Below are 14,885 nucleotides of genomic sequence, written 5' to 3' on the forward strand. Positions count from 1 at the left end.
TTTAATTAAAAAATGTCATTGGTTAAAAAAAAACTGCATTGCAAAAAATAAACTATTGCCATTTTATTCAGTTACCAGTAGGGTTTTTATTCATTTTGCTTTCTGTTGGGTCAGTTTTTTTTGCGGATCTTAAAGAGCCCATATTATGGCTTTTTGAAAATGCCCTTCCATGTAGTGTGTCACACAGCTCTAAGTGAAGTGAAATATCCAGCTAAGGCTTAAATCTGTAAGTGTACAGTGTTTAAAACTATTGATTCATCTATAAAAGAGTCGACTCATAGTGCTTCAAACGAGTCGTCTTGATAACGAGTTATTAGGTGTTTCGCGATGACGCAGCTACGAAACACAAGTAGTTGCACGCGCAAGCCCGGGAGATTTGAAACCTGCGGCCCCGCCCACTAACAGAAAAAAATCACACACACACACACACACACAGAGACACACACAGACACCGGTAGAATGAAGTCACGCTGTGCAGATGGAGATTATTGACAGTTCACCCAAAGATGAAACCTTAGCAATATAGCCTAGCCTTGAGCAGATCGAGAGCCTCTGGAAACTACCTGCTTACAAAGAAGACTTTATCAGTTCGTTAAAGGAAGGATCGGTAAAGACTGTCAGAACAAGGATCAGTGGATCATGAATCAGTTTCTTCCCCCATTTCACCAGTGTAAGTACGTGCGATTAAAATTGTTGCCTCGTTTACTCTAGCTTGCAAATTATGCATTTAGTTGTGTTTTGTTACTTGTAACCGCGTGTACTGTATCAGGTTAACTCTTTATATTCTCATATCGCGTGTAAAGCTACGTTGAAAACGCCACGCGTGCCGCTTTGTTTATGGATAGTCAGCTATGTGTGTGTGTGTAATGTGTGTGTGTGTGTGTCTCCTCTGAGGACGGTCGTTTGTGTGAGTGTCTCCTCTTAGGAGGTTGATGTGTGTGTGTGTGTGTGTGTGTGTCTCTGAATAGGGTAAAGCTATAGGCAAAGGGTGATTAAAGAGACCCGTTTGTAAAGTGAGGACCGGGGGGGGGGGGGGGGGGGGGTGTCACGGTTGAAATCTTATGGTTGTAATCGCGGATGTAACCGAGGACGCGGAGGGGGAGGGAGCTGTCGCCGCCGCGCCGTCTCTATTCTGGACGCGCCGGCCCTGTGTGTGCGTGTGTGTAAAAAGAGCAAGTAGACTGCTAGGACAAATCCTCGCCAGTTCTTGGACTTTTTGCTTGATAAAATAGTTAGTCGTCAGTATTTTCTAGTCCATCGTCTGTATTTACATTCACCCACTGGCAGCCAAAATCCACTATGAAGCGTGTGTACACTGTGACTACTTTTATATTGTTGATAATCTGCTGGGCATTTCACTCTGTCTCGCCCTGAAGCCTGTCAGTGTCGTCGACCAATCGCAGCAGCCTGTCATTGGTCCAATCAGCGCAGATTAGCTTCGCGCTGAGGACGGGTTTGGGTATAAATGAATCGCTGAACGATTCATATGGGAGTCGCTGGGATAATTAGGTAAAAATAAATGCAGATTATAAGACCATCAAAGTGTTGTTTGACCTTGCATGCATATTAGGCTGTTGTTGGAGACCCTTACAACCTAAATATGACCCTATTTCATCTATAATATGGGCTCTTTAAAGAGCCCATATTATGGCTTTTTGAAAATGCCCTTCCATGTAGTGTGTCACACAGCTCTAAGTGAAGTGAAATATCCAGCTAAGGCTTAAATCTGTAAGTGTACAGTGTTTAAAACTATTGATTCATCTATAAAAGAGTCGACTCATAGTGCTTCAAACGAGTCGTCTTGATAACGAGTTATTAGGTGTTTCGCGATGACGCAGCTACGAAACACAAGTAGTTGCACGCGCAAGCCCGGGAGATTTGAAACCTGCGGCCCCGCCCACTAACAGAAAAAAGTCACACACACACACACACACACAGAGACACACACAGACACCGGTAGAATGAAGTCACGCTGTGCAGATGGAGATTATTGACAGTTCACCCAAAGATGAAACCTTAGCAATATAGCCTAGCCTTGAGCAGATCGAGAGCCTCTGGAAACTACCTGCTTACAAAGAAGACTTTATCAGTTCGTTAAAGGAAGGATCGGTAAAGACTGTCAGAACAAGGATCAGTGGATCATGAATCAGTTTCTTCCCCCATTTCACCAGTGTAAGTACGTGCGATTAAAATTGTTGCCTCGTTTACTCTAGCTTGCAAATTATGCATTTAGTTGTGTTTTGTTACTTGTAACCGCGTGTACTGTATCAGGTTAACTCTTTATATTCTCATATCGCGTGTAAAGCTACGTTGAAAACGCCACGCGTGCCGCTTTGTTTATGGATAGTCAGCTATGTGTGTGTGTGTAATGTGTGTGTGTGTGTGTCTCCTCTGAGGACGGTCGTTTGTGTGAGTGTCTCCTCTTAGGAGGTTGATGTGTGTGTGTGTGTGTGTGTGTGTGTGTCTCTGAATAGGGTAAAGCTCTAGGCAAAGGGTGATTAAAGAGACCCGTTTGTAAAGTGAGGACCGGGGGGGGGGGGGGGGGGTGTCACGGTTGAAATCTTATGGTTGTAATCGCGGATGTAACCGAGGACGCGGAGGGGGAGGGAGCTGTCGCCGCCGCGCCGTCTTTATTCTGGACGCGCCGGCCCTGTGTGTGCGTGTGTGTAAAAAGAGCAAGTAGACTGCTAGGACAAATCCTCGCCAGTTCTTGGACTTTTTGCTTGATAAAATAGTTAGTCGTCAGTATTTTCTAGTCCATCGTCTGTATTTACATTCACCCACTGGCAGCCAAAATCCACTATGAAGCGTGTGTACACTGTGACTACTTTTATATTGTTGATAATCTGCTGGGCATTTCACTCTGTCTCGCCCTGAAGCCTGTCAGTGTCGTCGACCAATCGCAGCAGCCTGTCATTGGTCCAATCAGCGCAGATTAGCTTCGCGCTGAGGACGGGTTTGGGTATAAATGAATCGCTGAACGATTCATATGGGAGTCGCTGGGATAATTAGGTAAAAATAAATGCAGATTATAAGACCATCAAAGTGTTGTTTGACCTTGCATGCATATTAGGCTGTTGTTGGAGACCCTTACAACCTAAATATGACCCTATTTCATCTATAATATGGGCTCTTTAAATTTTTGCTTGCGAGTTGAAAAGTTTTGAACTCTTCAGCGCAGGGGGCGGTATCTTCCCTCTGGGATGAGAGGCCTTTTTCTATTGGTCAAACGTCACAGGTTGGCCACGCCCACTACATGTTCGCGCGATTGGACTCCTAACAGTTAGATGAGCGAGCTTTTGTGTTTAAAAGCATGAGTGCTGATAAAATAACACAAGACGTGTAAATTTTCTTAACATGAAATTTACTTCAAACATGAAAGCAGAATAATTCATATTTCTATTTATGTGAGTTGTAACAGATTGTTATGATAGTACAATATGTGGCTGAGTTACAACTATTAGAAAATATGGAATCTGCTGTTCAAAATAATTTAATATTGAGAAAATAGCATTTTAATTTGCCTAACTTAAACCTTTACCAGTGCATCTTACTAATAAAGCAGAATAGAATTTACAGTAGTAAATTATGTTGCACAAGCACATCATCTCTTGATTTTTTACATAAAATAAAAATGAATACTTTTTTTATCCATTAATGGTAAAAATACATCTATGCAACATAAGACTGGTTTGTGATCTACATTGTCAGAAAAAAAAAGGTACATGTGGTACAAATAATGCTCCTTAAGGAACAGTTTTGTACCTTTGTAAAAGTTGCACCTTATATAGTACAGAAAAGGCCTCTTATGATGCTGTTCTGTACTTTTTACGGTACAATTGAAATGAAGGTACACAATTGTTCTCATAAAAATGGTACATCAGTGTTGGACAACTCATTTATTACAATATCTATGAAAATAAATATGACTGCTAAAGGCAAAGTGATTTTATGAATAATTTTCCTATTAAAACACGAATCATAAATTAAAAGCTTATGCTTAAAAAAACTCACGAACATTAAATATTAAGTTCTATAATGCAAAACAACAGGTAAAACAAAACTGTATTGTAAAACTAAACATTAAAGGCATTTCAATAAACATTTAGTAAGCTTTTCCTGATAAATGCGGTTTCATTATTTATAGCTGCACCTTTTGCTGTTTGCTTTCCACTGTGCACGTGAGCTGGCAAAAGTCCTGCAAAGTGTCCATTTTACTATTGTTAAACTAATCTAACATTGTGCATACAGTATCTTGTTACAATTCATTCATTCATTTTCTTTTCGGCTTTAGTCCCTTTATTAATCTGGGGTCGCCACAGCAGAATGAACCACCAACTTATCCAGCACATGTTTTGCGCAGCAGATGCCCTTCCAGCTGCAACCCATCACTGGGAAACATCCATACTCACTCATTCACACACACTTATACACTATGGTCAATTTTAGCATACCCAATTCACCAGTACCGCATGTCTTTGGACTGTGAGGGAAACTGGAGCACCCGGAGGAAACCCACGCGAACACGGGGAGAACATGCAAACTCCACACAGAAATGCCAACTGGCACAGCCGAGGCTCGAGGCTCAGAGACTTTCTTGCTGTGAGGCGAATGTGCTGCGCCACTGCATCGCCTTCTCGTTACAGTACTTTTTGCATAATTAAATTTCTAATTTAATATTAAGTAAATTCAATTACAAAGCTATTGTGTGAAAATAGGAGAAAAAAAATTGTACATGAGGAAAAGTGTTTTAGTACCACATTTTAGTAAAAAGTGTTGCGAAATGATTAGCAAAAATAGATATTTTGATGTATTTTAAAGTATTTTTTATTCTTTATTGTGAATGAGAAAGGTGCATTTACACAAAAAGAAACCTTTAAAAAAATATTGTTTAAAAATATGTTTGATGTTTTATATTTACTGAAAATAAATTGACCCATGACATTGCAAAATGCCTTTAAATATTCTTAAAGGATTTTACAGATTTGACACTGTTAAAGTACAAAGTGTCTTGTCACTGTAATGATACCTTCATGCATCAGATTTGTATTGTACAATATTGTATTTGCATGGTTTAAAAACCAAAGGTACATTTTGGTTTCTCATGGTACAAATCATGTCCTTAAAGGTACAAACTGCAATGGTAAATTTTTTATTTTTTTTTCTTAAAGTACAATTCTGTTCCATAAAAATGTACTGCACAAGTGACAATGAGAGTGCAGGCCAGGGTCACATTTTTCTATATAACTTTTTTGTCCACTTTGATGACATACACAATAAGGCACATTGCCCAAAGAGAAGATTTGTCAAATTTTCAGACACAATTAGTTTTGTAGTTCTACACCCTATTTTAACTAAGGACACAGTTTTATCTCTTGAGTTTTAATATACTCTGTCTATTCCAATCTGATATATTGTTTTGTCAATATAACACTATGATATAGGCAGGTCACAAATAAAGCATTTAGTTATTTTTTTTTTTAAATACTTATTTTTTTATAAATTATTAGTTGTTGGTCTTAAGGTTAAACACATTTATTGTTATGATTGTAGATTTGAAAAACTGTAAATTAAAAACTGATCTTTGACTAGACAACAGTCGTTTTTGTGCATCTGCTTCCACCATCTTTGTTCCTTGTCTGGCCCAATGGAATTGTGGGAAAACCAAATCACATGAATATTAATGTGCTCATTACCATAGCTATTTCTACGTGTAAAAATGACAATTCTAGATATCTGCAAGAGTATTTTTACAAGTTAAAATGTAATTGTAGATATCAATAATTATATTTTCACTAGTTGCAAAGGTAAATTGATATATCAATAATTATATTGTTACTAGTAAAAATGTCAATTCCTGATATCAATAATTAATTAGATACTAGTTGAAATGTTAATTCTTGATATCAGCAATTATATTTTAACACGTTAAAATTGTTATTTCTGATATCTAAAATTGTATTTCTGATATCAACATTTAGGGAATTATTTTTTGATATCTAAAATTACTAATTTCACTAGTAACAATTACATTCATGATATCAGAAATTAACATTTTCACTAGTGAAAAAAGAATTGTTGATATCAAAAATGAGCATCTTTACTAGTTGAAAATTATTTATTGATATCAACAATGTAATTCTTGATATCAACAATTACATTTTTCATTTCAACAATTAAATTATTGATATCAAGAATTTCATTTTAACTAGTAAAAACTCAATTCTTGATATCAACAATTAAATTTGAATGGCAGTCTATGGTGACTTTTAACTAGTGAAAATTCAATTGTTGATATCAAAAATGCAATTGTTATCAAAAATGCAATTGTTAATATAAAAAATTAAATTGTTGATATCAAAAATGTAATTCTTGATATCAACAATTCAATTTTTGATATCAACAATTACATTTTTTATATCAACAATTAACTTTTTGATATCAACAATTACATTTTTTATATCAACAATTAACTTTTTGATATCAAGAACTGAATTGTTGATATCAAGAATGTTAATTGTTGATATGAAAAATTGAATTGTTGATATGAAGAATACATATCCTGAGAAGGAATAAAAGTTAAAACGGCTTGCCATACACATATACATGTATACACATATACATACATGCATGAACTGAATTTAAACACTAAAAACTGAACACTACACTGTTCCAATTTACTATGACCTTTTATGTGAAAATGCTTTGACACAATCTACATTGTATAAGCGCTATACAAATAAAAGTGAATTGAATTGAATATATATATATATATATATATATATATATATATATATATATATATATATATATATATATATATATATATATATATATGAAGATACACACACGTGTGTTTAATTATTCAAATCAAAAAACATACAAAAAAAAAAAAATGAAAAAACAAACCATGATATGCACCTTGTGTTTTAAAGAATGAAATTCTGAGTGTTTACGTTGTATGTTTCCGTTTGTTTCAAGTTTTCATTCACATATGTAAAGTGATCGTAATTTTCGTACGTGTATTTCTAAAGTTAAGTGAGGAAAAAAAGAAAGAAAATGTTTTATGTTCTGATAAATTAAATACATTAGCCAGCTGTCTTTACTAGACATGCATTCATTCGCGTGATTAACTACTTAGACACATACTAACTCACCTTACGCGGATAGACGGACAATGTACATCGATCTGATCGACCAACTCGATCAATGATAGATCAGACGAACTTCAACACAAGATTTCAAACATCATCGTTCTGTGCCAGTGGTGTTGTATATATAGCTTCCGGTAATCGATTGCTCGCCTTTTCGCTCTGTAGTCGGAACCGTTGCTGATAAGTGAACGGGGAGGCAAATCATATTATTTATTATTAGATATAAGACAGTTTGATGTATTATAAGAGCGCCTAAAAGTTGAACATTTCTTTCTTCTTCTTCTTCTTGTGTGTTGTTTGGCGGTTGGCAACCAGCTTTTAAGTTGAACATTTGATCTAAGAGCTGGGTTAAAATTAATTCCGTATGCATAGACTACATTTCCCAAATGTCAGCAACACAAGGAACCGGAAATACGCACTGAACGGTCTAATAAAGCATCATGGGTACTTTTTCTCTCTCTTTCCGGTTAGTACGCCATCAAGTAAGCGAGACTCGTTTTTCCTAGAGTTGAATCCATCAAATATCTCAGTGTATTTAATGTCATCCGAATCACGTAACTCATGGGTTTTATTAGGAACATGTCAGATGAATTATTAAAGCGTTATTTTTCGCCAAAGTGGTGATATGCGTAATGGTTAATGCTAAATCGAGCCGGGTAGCTAATGTCATGTTGAAGTTTGCACGTTTCTTTTCATTGTTGTCACAACTATTTAACAGTGTGCGTAATATCAAACGTAACATTCCCAAAGTATGTTGTTTGAGGGTTAAAACGTATGCGGCTTGTTTTATCGCTATTTTATCGACCTAACCATGCCGAAACTTCATAACCGTCACATATAGCCGTTTATTATATTTAGCCGTCATAGTTAAAGCCAAGTTAATGCTTTGTATTGGGCTATCGTTACACTGTTTATTAAGTTTTTACTCGCAATCAGACATCAGAATCGTGGTCTGCCGAATCCGAGTCGTTGATAACCTAAAGTATAAAAGTGTATATTTTGTCGTTTTAAACCATATCTATACTTTTTGTGGTATTAAGTAGAAAATCAGTTAGTTGAGAAGTAAAAAAAAATCAATATCTGATATAAAATATCAGTCTGCCTGTATAGAGATGTAAATTAATTATAGCTAACTCTGGCACATGTCATGCATTGTCCCTGTATAAACAAATAAATATAAGTTTTTATATATTCTAGTGATTTCTGGGTAACATTAACTTTTTATGTTTTAAATGTATACAGGCTGAGGCATCATGGGAGCGTACAAGTATATGCAGGAGTTATGGAGGAAGAAGCAGTCGGATGTGATGAGGTTTCTGCTCCGTGTGCGGTGCTGGCAATACCGTCAACTGTCTTCTCTTCACCGGGCTCCAAGACCCACCAGACCCGATAAAGCCCGCAGACTGGGATACAAGGCCAAACAAGGTGAGTGATGGTTTAGTTCTTACAAACCAGTCATAAATTTGTATGTGCTGGTTGTTTTTTTTTTTAATGGTAGTCAAACACAATAGATGGTAACCTTTTTTTCTTAATTGGATATTTTATTAATTAGATATGCTGTTTGTTTTATAACTGAGCCACTTTATCTTTGCAGTTATGCTTAAGTTATTATGAGTCTGTTTTTTTTTTTTTGTCAAACAGGCTATGTTATCTACCGTATACGCGTGCGCCGTGGTGGCCGCAAGCGCCCTGTGCCTAAAGGTGCCACTTATGGTAAACCTGTGCATCATGGCGTCAACCAGATCAAGTTTGCACGCAGCCTGCAGTCAGTAGCTGAGGTATGTGAACAGCATCTCAACCTGTGGGGTGATCCTCAAAAGTACATTTTGCAAATTGACACCAATGATATTCCTTCAGTCACTGAATTAAATCATGCTATAAAATTCGGGCTTCGTTTTGCAGTGTTGTTTTGCAGTATTGCATAGTCAAATAGTTGCAGGCTGTGATTTTGTGCTATTAGTTACTTACTGCATGAATGAACAAAATGCTGAAACCATCAGCACATTCTCCCCCCCTGGGTTCCATCAAAGCTTGGTTTACTGTTTGTAATCAGAGAATTTTTATAATTTTATAGTAATTATTTAGAATTTGTAATATCTTTAGGCTGGTTTTTGGTTCTTCTGGATTAGTTTTGTAATAAAAAATCACAATGAATGAGCCAACAATATAAAGGCCACTGTGTGGTACGGTACGTTTCCACTGTCAAAAGGTACCAAAAAGCGAACCGTACCATACCACTTTTTGGGTACCCTTTTCAAATCATACCTAGAACAACAAGTGTACCAAAAGGTGGAGCTAGACTCACATTGGTTTATAGAGAAATGTCACTACTGTGTGTGCAACCCAGGAGAATCAAAACAAAGGAAGCACCATTTTTTTTTTTTTTTTTTTTTAAATGCACAACTGAGAAATTACAACGTTATAATATAGACGTATAATAACAAGCCATGGTTGACCCGAACTCAAACCTTGGCGTTGTCTTGATTAACAGACACAAAGCCAAGAAAAGCAGAATCTGTGTGTCCTGTTATTTACAAGGCCATCTAAATCGCGAGGGTTTCACTTTCTCCAGAGAGCTTGTGTGCGCATCTATATTTGAAATAACGAACTTCGAGCTGATGAAGATAATGCGCATTTATTGTTTATTTTAATGTAATTGCAGACGATACAGTTGACTTTTGCATTATGATTGATTTGCAGCTATAATTAAATCCTAGGTTAGTAATTAACATTTATATATACATGACTGTATATATGGTACCCTTTTGGTGGGCATGGTGTACGACAAAGTTGCAATCAACGTCATTCTTGCTTGAAGTTTACATATCGTATGAGAAGCACTTCTTACTAAACAAATACTATATATATATATATATATATATATATATATATATATATATATATATATATATATATGGATATACATGGATGGATGGATGGATAGATAGATACTCATATGATATGTAAACTTCAAGCAAGAATGATGTTGACTGCAACTTTGTTGAACACCACGCCCACCAAAAGGGTACCATTGGTGCCCTTTGGTTGTGGAGACACGAGCCTGATAAAGGTGACCTGTACTGAACCCACCACTCATTGGAAACAAGGCATAGTTTAGTACGTGTAGATTACTGGTTAAGAATTTTTTTGAGCAACTTAATTGAACATGTAATAACAAATACCCGTAGTGGGTGAGCAAATCCTTGTTTAATATTAAAAATAGTATTTCATTCAGATGTCCACTTTGTAAAAGTTAGCCATTTTCTTGCAGTTGAAACTGTGCAGCCACTTTTTCTTGACTAAGTATGTGGACGTCTAAACATTAGAGGTTAAAGGTACACAATGTTTAGTATGTACCTCTCTTTCAGGATTACTGTTTGATACAGGTTCAATACAACACAGAAAAGCATTTTTGAAGATAAGATGAGAGCATTTCATCTCATTGTCAGTTTCAAAGCAGTGGACCAAACAGAAGAATTTTCAAACTTCTGTATAAAGTAGCAAGATGGCATAACATGTCTTATTTGACGACATGGCAGGGGAGATGCTAAAAGCATTTCTTATTGCTGTATTCCCCTTTTTGTTTAAATACCATACTGTACCGAGATGGCTATTAAACCTGGAACTTTTACATCCGAAGTGGATCAAACTTTTTTTGTAATGCGAGTATAAATTTGCTGTTTTATAATTTATGGATGTTCTTTTATGTTGACTTGGGTTTTAAAATGGTTTGTTTCAGATCTATTTACAAAGAACAGAATTTACTCAAGGATATGCATTGAGACACCTGCACATGTAAACAAAGCTCTGGCTAATGTGTTTTTAGGTTCTTGTCAGTGGAATGTGCAACTTTGGCTTTTAAAAAAAAAAAAATTTATATCCTTATTAGTTAATTAAAATTGCACTCAAATTCTTTTCTTTTTAATCATGCACTCATTTAACAGTACAGTAGTATGGTGTTTTCTAAGCCTGTTCCTGAAGGCACACCAACAGTACACATTTTCAATCTTCCTATTCATACACCTGAATCAAATCATCAGAACATTAGAAGAGACTTAAAACCTATAACGAATGGTTCAGGTAAGGGAGACATCCAAAATATGTACTGTTGGTGTGCGTTTAGGAACAGGCATGGGAAACACTGCAGTAGAATTCTTTCCATATTTAACTATTCAAGTTGTTTGCTGACAGTTCTAGTATTAAAAGTTGTACCAAAGTACAATAGCTTTTTTAGGTCCCTCCAGATCCCTGCACTATTCTGTGTATAAACATTGTTCCGACTGTTTTGTGCAACAGTGCTCATCCGCTATTTTAGCAGCAGGTACTGGTTCCATAATATTTCTCATGGGGGGTTTGGAAAAACATTTTGTGGCAGAGTTATTAGATATGAACCAAACCAAGATGCGATTTATGAGGAATGCCTCACAAACTGTCTTTTAGGGAAAAACGTACAAGATTTTGTTCTTGGACTGTAATCGTATTAAGCTTTGCAAATAACTTGATCGTTTCATATTGTAGTTAAATTTTTCAACAAAATAAATTTGCACACCTCCAGGACGTGTTGAGATCTAGTAGAACTTACTACACTAAGTCGTAGTTCACTGATGAGCTTTGCAAAAATGACATTAAAATCATTCTGTGATTTACTGCATGCCTCTGTGTAGTAAATGCTGCACCTTTAATATAATAACTTGGCTTAATCACCTCACAACTTCAGTCAAGTGTTTGAAATACATAATTCTGTGAGATGATTCCATGTCCATGTGTGTATTAGTAATGCTAAATCAATGAAAGCAGTTTAAGTGTTGTTTAGAATCCAAGACTATGGGGATTTCTTTATGGGCATTTCTGAGTTTCTGTGAGTGTCATCTGACCATCAGAGGAGATTCATACGGTGGCCGGGAAGTGCATAACAATATTGCAAAGTGGGAAACACTTTTACAAAGCTCGAGACATATACATTTTGAAAAACATTTTTACCAATCATAAGACACAATTACATAGGAAAAGCAATTTTACCAAGGACGAAACAAATTTACATTTAAAAAAAAAAAATAACAAAACGCAAAACACTTTTACAAGTCCCGAAACAAATTTACAATTACAGATTCCTTACGGAAAGGGAATGTCCCACACACCGGAAGAGACGTGGATCGTACACCCTCAAGGGACGCGGGGAAAAGTGTTGTTGGTGGTGAGCGCGGTAAATTTATACTGTGGAATACATGGTGTATTTAAAGTTTATGGTGACCGAACATGAACTGCGGTCGAGTGATGTTTTGCGGCAAACACATGAGCAGCTTAACACGGTTTTGCTTTACGTGTGGTTGGTCCTTGGAGTTTATAAAGGACGTGGACCAGACGGAAACACCAGACACACTCCATCAATGTGTTCAATATTTTAACGAGGGCCACTTGTACGTTGTAATCGTGGACATGATGTCAAGTTTACTCGGTGTAAACATCTGCTTGAGGACTCTTAACAGTAAATTGAATGAAGCCGGTGTTACGGTTTAACTGGTGTCCGTGTTAACTGGTGATGTAAACTATTCACGTTTGCAGATTCGTCGCTTTTACACAGCAACAAAACATGCCCATACCAAATAAAGATTCTTATTACTGGGTGTCAGTGTAAACATTTGATTTTAATATTTCTGTAGCAGAACAGTATATAACCAAAATTAAGGTAAATAAATAATTATAATTGACATGTCATCAACGGGATTCGAACCCTGGTCAAAAGCTCCAGTGCAGGCATCAACCGACCTAACTAACTGAGCTATCCAGGTCTGCATAGTGAGGGCGGTTTCGATATCTTTATCAGTCAACATATGTCATGCTGTGATTGTTTCCATTTACTTGCGTTTACATGTTTCTACATACTCACACTGATAATTTCTCAGAATAGCTCTAAATGACAAAACGATGTTAGACGTGTTAACCTGTGTCTACAAAGTCACACACGAGCTGATATTTTCTGGTGTGTGGTACATACTACGTCACTTCCGGTGTGTGGTACATTCCGTTTTCGTAAGGAATCTGTTATTGTAAATTTGTTTCGGGACTTGTAGAAGTGTTTTGCGTTTTGTTAATTTTTTTTTTTAAATGTAAATTTGTTTTGTCCTTGGTAAAATAGTTTTTTTTTTATGTAATTTTGTCTTATGATGGGTAAAAATCTTTTTCAAAATGTATATTTGTCTCAAGCTTTGTAAAAGTGTTTCACACTTTGTAATATTGTTTTGCACTTCCCGGCCACCGTAGATTTATCACTGATGACGCCATGCTTCCCTGACAAGATTTGAATAACATTCGCAATTTTCTACTTAAAGTTGTGGTTTTGGAGTCTTTGAAGGCTGATTGGAGTTCTTTGTAACAGTTGGCTTTAACAAAAGCAAGTGGCTCTGATTAGGTTTTATTTGCTAAACCGTTAAATATCAATGCAGCATAGTAATGCAATATTTTACACTGCTTTATAATGTAGCTACCTGATTGTTTTATACTATCTTGTATTTCTTTATAGTCTAGTTCAGTGTTTCCCAACCCTCTTCCTGAAGGCACACCAACAGTCCAAGTTTTCAACCTCTCCCTAATCAAACACACCTGAATCAACTCATCAGAACATTAGAAGAGGCTCCAAAACCTTAAGTTAATGGGTCAGATAAGAGAAACACTGAAAATATGTACTGTTAGTGTGCCTCCAGGAACAGGGTTGGGAAACACTGGTCTAGTTAGTATATGGTGTTTTTGTCACCTTCAGTATGCTGTAAGTTAGTTTAAAAAAAAAAAGCAAGAAAAACATTGAGGCATCGCTTGCAGAAATGTTTAACATTTCCAGTTCTCTGTAAATTGTTAATCAGTTTGTCTGCTTGACAATCCAATGTTGCACTGCAGCTAGACAATTGAAGTGAGAAGCAAATGATTATTTTGTTAAAACTGATGTTGCCAAATTTCCTTTGAGGACCTAATTTGAAGAAAGTATTAAAATAAATGGCAGCATATCGCAACACATTTAAAATTCATGCATTGTCATGTTAATTATATCGTGGGGACTCCCAGTTTTAGCCACGGTTTCTGTCAACCAGTAATGCACAAGACTTTTGTCATTTTTGGTCGTGTTGATTTCAAACCTTTTTTTTTTTTTTTCAGGAGCGTGCTGGCCGTCACTGTGGAGGTCTGCGGGTCCTGAACTCCTACTGGGTGGGTGAAGACTCCACATACAAGTTCTTTGAAGTCATCCTCATTGACACCTTCCACAAAGCCATCAGACGCAACCCCGACACTCAATGGATTACCAAGGCTGTGCACAAGCACAGGGAAATGCGCGGCCTCACGTCTGCGGGCAAGAAGAGCCGTGGTTTGGGCAAGGGCCACAAGTTCCATCTTACCATCGGTGGCTCTCGACGTGCTGCCTGGAAGAGACGCAACACCCTGCAGCTGCACCGTTACCGCTAGACAAAGTGTGCTTAAACTGTACATTTATTCAAATAAAGATCCTTTGTATGGTCATGTGGTGTCCTTATTTTGAGGTTATAAATGAAAGGAATTTCAGCTGTTAGTCAACAAACTAAACATGTGCAACAAATATTTAATTGAACCACTTTAAGTTATCACATAAGCTGTCCTCAATAAATAAATGTATTTATTTTGGTGTGCGTCCACTTAGGAAGGTTTTTATGCAAAGTTTAGTAAATGAAGTTTCCAGAGTGTTTTCCTACTGTGGTTGAGAATGGT

General features: G+C 36.5%; 1 protein-coding gene across 1 annotated transcript; it reads left to right on the top strand.

Moving 5' to 3' along the window:
• Positions 1 to 7,541: 7,541 nt before the first annotated feature.
• rpl15 (ribosomal protein L15) lies at positions 7,542 to 14,660 on the top strand. The gene is made up of 4 exons (XM_056479958.1): positions 7,542 to 7,636; positions 8,397 to 8,579; positions 8,796 to 8,932; positions 14,301 to 14,660. The coding sequence occupies exons 2-4, from the start codon at positions 8,408 to 8,410 to the stop codon at positions 14,604 to 14,606; spliced, it is 615 nt and encodes a 204-aa protein (XP_056335933.1). The 5' UTR covers positions 7,542 to 7,636; positions 8,397 to 8,407; the 3' UTR covers positions 14,607 to 14,660.
• Positions 14,661 to 14,885: the final 225 nt, after the last annotated feature.

Source organism: Danio aesculapii, chromosome 19, assembly GCF_903798145.1.
Source record: "Danio aesculapii chromosome 19, fDanAes4.1, whole genome shotgun sequence".
NCBI classification, from domain to species: Eukaryota; Metazoa; Chordata; class Actinopteri; order Cypriniformes; family Danionidae; genus Danio; species Danio aesculapii.